We start from the raw sequence: 6,192 nt of genomic DNA on the forward strand, positions 1-6,192 counted from the left end.
GAGTACTATTACATAAATACACACAAAAAACAAAGGTCGGTCGGTGTGACACTCATCCCAACAATTACAAGCGCAGGCAATTACGCAAAGGTGATCGGGCGCGCGTTCTATTGTTGTAACGCTCCCGGCCCTTCCAGAGATCTCTTACGGAGTCTCAATATTCGGTACTTTTTCGTCGGATTTGAAAAGTACAGTGTTGCCACTTTCAGATGGTGTAACAAGCATGCAGATATCATTATTAGTTTTTTTTTATCAATTTTTGTTTGAATCGTCAAAACTGTTGCGAAGTAAACCTATGAAAAAACCCCGTGGCGGCAGGGAGTAAACTGGTGAGATCTCATACAAGAGCTCATGGCGGTCAACGTGTTAAACAATTTTGAATATTTATTTTTTAATTGTTCAAAATTAGGCTTGGTATAATCTAACATATTGATAATAGTTAGGTACATTTATGTTACACTTTTCTATAAAATCTCTACCTAATAAATTTGGACCACCTTTCTCCACTACAAAAATTTTAAAAAGTTTGCAAGTCTTATCTTTAAAACAAATATCCACCAAGAAAAAACCCTAAATGTTAATTTTTCACCCGTATATAACCACTAAAATTTTTAAAAATCTTTTTTAAAATCGTGTTTCTACTAAATAATTCGTGGAATATTTTTTCCGAAATTACTGTTAAACCTGAACCTGAATTTAATAGTGCCTTTAATTTTATATTATTGATTTGTATGTCTAAAATAATAGGTTTTAAATCATTCGTTTCTATGTTATAAATTAAACATTTATGTGTATCGTCTTCTACCGACTCCTCATTCAAAAAATGTGTACTTTTAGGTTTTCTACATAACCTAGCCAAATGTCCTATAGTAACCACACAAATTACAGCAATAATTTTTATATCTACAATTTTGTATACCTGTATGCCATTTACCGCACACCTTACATTGAATTTTCTCTGGTACCTCGACTCCTTGATTCTTTCCCTTGAAATTTTTACTGCTTCTATAAGATTGAAAATGCCCATGTTTCTGCGCTCCTTGGTCGCCTGTATTTTTTGCCCATCGATCTCCGTTATCCGCATGACTCGAACTCAAATTTATATACTCCACCGACTTGTGGTGTTTTTGATGAAATTGTTGACCTTTTTTGTTTTGATCCAATTAACTTGGTCTGCTTCGTTGTATAAGTAATTTTCTATTGCCAGTGAAATTTCGAAAATTTGAGAAAAAGTTGTTTCACTGGTTGGTTCTTCCTCACAAATTCTATCTTTAATTTTTCCCAATTTTAAACCGTCAACAAATTTATTGAAATTGCAATTTGTTGATAAGTTTCTAATTCTTGCGGTGAAATCCGCAATTGATTCACTCTCTTGCTGACTAGCCGCATAAAAATTATTTCGCTCTCGGAAAACGTTTATTAAACGATTTTTATGATATAATTACCTTATTTCAAACTATAAGCGTGTGACGATTTGATGGATGCTTTTACCTCATCTGCTAAAGTAACTAATAGCAAACATTTAAAATACTAATTTTTACTAATTGTTTATACAATAACCAATAGCAACCATTTATATACAAAAATTTCTATCGTAAATCTCAAAATACCTGTTTGAGTACATATTCAGGTTGAACCAACTAGGTCTAACTGTGAATCTAAACCATCCAAGGACACACAAAAAGTTTCCAGTTGTTTATGAGGAGTTCAATAACATACAAACAAACATTTATTTTTCTATATATAGAAATAGATTGATATATAATTTTCGGCCACCCAACTAATTTCATTAAGGAAAATTATTAAACATTGAAACTTTCCCCGTGATTCGACCGATTTATTAGTCAAAACCATATTCAAATAAGTAGAGTTCCTTTAGAGATATGCTCATACATACAAAAAAAGGGGTAGTGTTTCACTAATATATTATGCATATTATAACCATATAAACTTTCCACTTGAATCAATCTATCAATTATAAAAAACCGCATCAAAATTCGTTGGCTGTTTTTAAGATCTAAGCATACAGACAGACAGCAAGACTTTGTTTAGATTAAGATTTATTATTATTTTTTTTTAATTTGAATATTTTCTATTTGTATGTGTCCATAGCAACCATTAATAAACAAAATGTCTATTGTAAATCTCAAAAGTCATGTTTGACCAACCTCAAGAGGTGATTCTCTTCTATATTATGCATGTTGTATATTTATAAAAATTCCTCTTGAATCACTCTATCAATTAAAAAAAACCACATCAAAATCCATTGTGTTGTTTTAAATATCTCAGCATACAGAGAGAAAAAAGGAATTTGTTTTATAATATGCTAAGATTTAAATTGTAGCACATATTGCAAAATATACTGGCTGAAACTCTGGCGGAGAGAATAAATTCTAATTGACCATAAATATAATAGTCTAATAAGTGTGGTAACGACGTAGTTTTACAAAAGTAAATAAGGAAATACTAAGTTCTATACATTATTCCAGATTTCATTAACATTAAATAAGTACAACGGCAATAAATGATAAAAAAAAAATCATTTAAACGAACGATCGGTGTGCGAACATGGGCGAGGAACAGTACCAATGTAACGTGTGTGAAAAGTCATTCAACAAAAAATGCCATCTGACGGTACACCAGCGAATGCACACTGGAGAGAAGATGTATCCATGCGACATATGCGACAAGTCATTCAGTGAAAGTGGCAATTTGGCGAAGCACCAGGGGACGCACACTGGAGAGAAGCCGTATCCGTGTGACATATGTGACAAGTCATTCAGTGTAAGTGACAGTTTGGTGAAGCACCGGCGAACGCACACTGGAGAGAAGCCGTATCCGTGTGACATATGTGACAAGTCTTTTAGTTTAAGTGGCAGTTTGGCGAAGCACCGGCGGACGCACACTGGAGAGAAACCGTATCCGTGTGACATATGCGACAAGTCATTCAGCGAAAGTAGCAGTTTGGCGAAGCACCGGCGGACGCACACTGGAGAGAAACCGTATCCATGCGAGATATGCGACAAGTCATTCAGTGAAAGTGGCAGTTTGGCGAAGCACCGGCGGACGCACACTGGAGAGAAGCCGTATCCGTGTGACATATGTGACAAGTCTTTTAGTTTAAGTGGACATTTGACGATACACAGGCGGACGCACACTGGAGAGAAACCGTATCCATGTGAAATATGTGACAAGTCATTCAGTGTAAATGTCAATTTAGTGAAGCACCGGCGAACGCACACTGGAGAGAAGCCGTATCCGTGTGACATATGCGACAAGTCATTCAGTGTAAATGTCAATTTAGTGAAGCACCGGCGAACGCACACTGGAGAGAAGCCGTATCCGTGCGATATATGCGACAAGTCATTCAGTGAAAGTAGCAGTTTGGCGAAGCACCGGCGGACGCACACTGGAGAGAAACCGTATCCATGCGAGATATGCGACAAGTCATTCAGTGAAAGTGGCAGTTTGGCGAAGCACCGGCGGTCGCACACTGGAGAGAAGCCGTATCCGTGTGACATATGTGACAAGTCTTTTAGTCAAAGTGGAAATTTGACGATACACAGGCGGACGCACACAGGAGAGAAGCCGTATCCGTGTGACATATGTGACAAGTCTTTTAGTCAAAGTGGACATTTGACGATACACAGGCGGACGCACACTGGAGAGAAACCGTATCCATGTGAAATATGTGACAAGTCGTTCAACAATAGCAATCATTTGACGGTACACCGGCGGACGCACACTGGAGAGAAACCGTATCCATGTGAAATATGTGACAAGTCGTTCAACAATAGCAATCATTTGACGGTACACCGGAGGAAGCACACTGGAGAGAAGCCGTATCCGTGTGACATATGTGACAAGTCTTTTAGTCAAAGTGGCAGTTTGGCGAAGCACCGGCAGACGCACACTGGAGAGAAGCCGTACCAATTCGACATGTGAGACAAGTCTTTTGGTTTAAATAACATTTTAAAGAATCACTGGATTAAAATGGCACACTGACGTTACACCACCAGAGACATGAAGGCCGGATCTGAGTTATATTATCTTTGATCTTTAGATCATTTCACCGATGTGAAATTTCGTCATCGTATGAAGGCCACATGTTCATTTTTCATTAATCATTAATTACTTTCTCAATAATGAATTTTTTTTTATGTTCACGGGTTCGTTATGTTATCACTTTGTCATTATTTTCCCTTTTCAATATAAATTATTCAACGTTTAATAATGTGTAATCTGCAGTGTATTGTGCAGTTGAATATACTGGAGAGTTAAATATCTTTGGGAGGCCATCACATCGGAGTCAGTTATAGTGTGTCATATACTCGCATACGCCAATAACTTCAGACGGAATAAAAGGATAAATTATAAATATAAACACTTTATTTAATGTTAATAATTTTTACTGACCGCGTCACACGATCACCACACCACAAGATAAAAACCGTACCAGTAAGTTGTATTGAAATCATACGATTAACGATGCACCATCGGAAGCACACTTGTTGGATATTAGATATATAATTTAATGACTTGATTTACATATGTTAATTTATGTTATCATATCAAGTCCATGTGTTTGTTATTTCGTTTATAATAGTAACTCACTAATAAATTGCGATTAATTTAGATGCCCGTGATATACCATTTTTATTGTTTTACTTTTTTATTTTTTATTAAGGTTTTGTAGTGAATTAACTATTAAAGATAAAGTTCTGAAAATCTTCTCTGCACTTCTTTTAACCAATGTGAATCTAACAAGACCCCAAATACAAGATCCGCCATCCGGTTTCGGAGATCTATTTCACTAAATGAAAATGAAAATGATTTTTTGTGAGGCTGTTCACACCGACATTTTCCTGGATTCAAATTGTTATACCGCTTGGTTGTGATATCAGTTAATATATTTCTGAAAATTAAAAATCAAGAAAGTTTACATGTCAATCTCTGCCTCTGCAAGCGTTTTTTTCAATTTCCATTTATACTATTGAATACAAGTTTGTATCTTAAGAACATTGAAAGTGAAGATGATTTCAGCGCACAATTTGTTTTCTTTCTCTGGCCCTCACACAACATAGACAAAACGCATTTATATTAAGTAACTATAATAAGTTATATATTTTTCTAGAATCTAGACAGTTGCAGCGTGTGTTTGAGTGAAAGTTTGAAAGTGTGTTAAGTGTGTTTAAGTCTTCTTGGATCGGTAAAGAGTAAACTTTAAATACCTTTTTTTCTAGACTTTGTAAATGGTATTTGTAATACTTCGCCACTTAGTAATGTTTATAGTTTAATCTTAATCAAGGGCGCCATTTGGAAGTGTTGCAGGGTATACATTTGCACCAACTTTTTTTTAAAACGCCTTCGTTGGCCTGCCAATAAGCACAGATATATCTAAGTGTTTTATATTACCTACATTTTTCATATTTTTTCAGTATTAAAAAAAAATGTATTGTACTAATTCTTAATTTCCAAGAATGTTTGATGTGGTTTTGTGATCCCACAATATTATAATTGATAAAATTATAACACAAACATTATGAAGAAGGGTACCCATAAAATACATGTCTGGTTTTATTAAGCTAGCTATATTATATAGTTTAATTATGCGGGAGGAAAAAATGTTTAGGTTATGGTTGGTTAGGTACTTTATTATAAAGTTGATTTATACCCATACATTTACTTACCAAGTGTATTAAAATATAAAATACCACTGTACACTGCTATCCAAAATATTAAATAAATACCTACATTAAAAGTACCTAACATAGTTTGTCAAAAATAGCAAAAATATTGTGATAGGTATATTCATATTAATATAAGTTACATATTAAAAAATTATACAAATATTCTACAGTTTTATTCCCGGCTTAAACCCTCCCCCCCTCCCCCGCAAAAAAAATGTTCCATGCCTGGTAATGATCTGTTTAAATTTTTACATTCTACAGGTTATTTATAGCTGGTAACACTTCATAAAAGTCAGATCTAAAATAACTGACGAGTGCCACTTGATGCGGACCGGTGGGGTGCCGCGTGGACGGTGAGGTGAAGGTGTTGAGGAAAACAAAGAGTAAACTTAACACAGCACCAGAAGTCGGTTTTAGGTCCACTGGGGGACGTTTATTATTACAATGAATAAATTATTGAAACAATATACAAACTATTTGGTGATGAAATACACGGTTTGTG

The 6,192-nt window shown here is 35.1% G+C and overlaps 1 protein-coding gene across 1 annotated transcript; it reads left to right on the forward strand.

Moving 5' to 3' along the window:
• The first annotated feature begins 2,568 nt into the window (after positions 1–2,568).
• LOC100160436 (zinc finger protein 271-like) lies at positions 2,569–4,149 on the forward strand. The gene has a single exon (XM_008190234.3). The coding sequence runs from the start codon at positions 2,569–2,571 to the stop codon at positions 3,943–3,945; it is 1,377 nt and encodes a 458-aa protein (XP_008188456.1). The 3' UTR covers positions 3,946–4,149.
• The last annotated feature ends 2,043 nt before the right edge of the window (positions 4,150–6,192 follow it).

This window comes from Acyrthosiphon pisum, chromosome X (genome assembly GCF_005508785.2).
Source record: "Acyrthosiphon pisum isolate AL4f chromosome X, pea_aphid_22Mar2018_4r6ur, whole genome shotgun sequence".
In the NCBI taxonomy this organism is placed as follows: Eukaryota; Metazoa; Arthropoda; class Insecta; order Hemiptera; family Aphididae; genus Acyrthosiphon; species Acyrthosiphon pisum.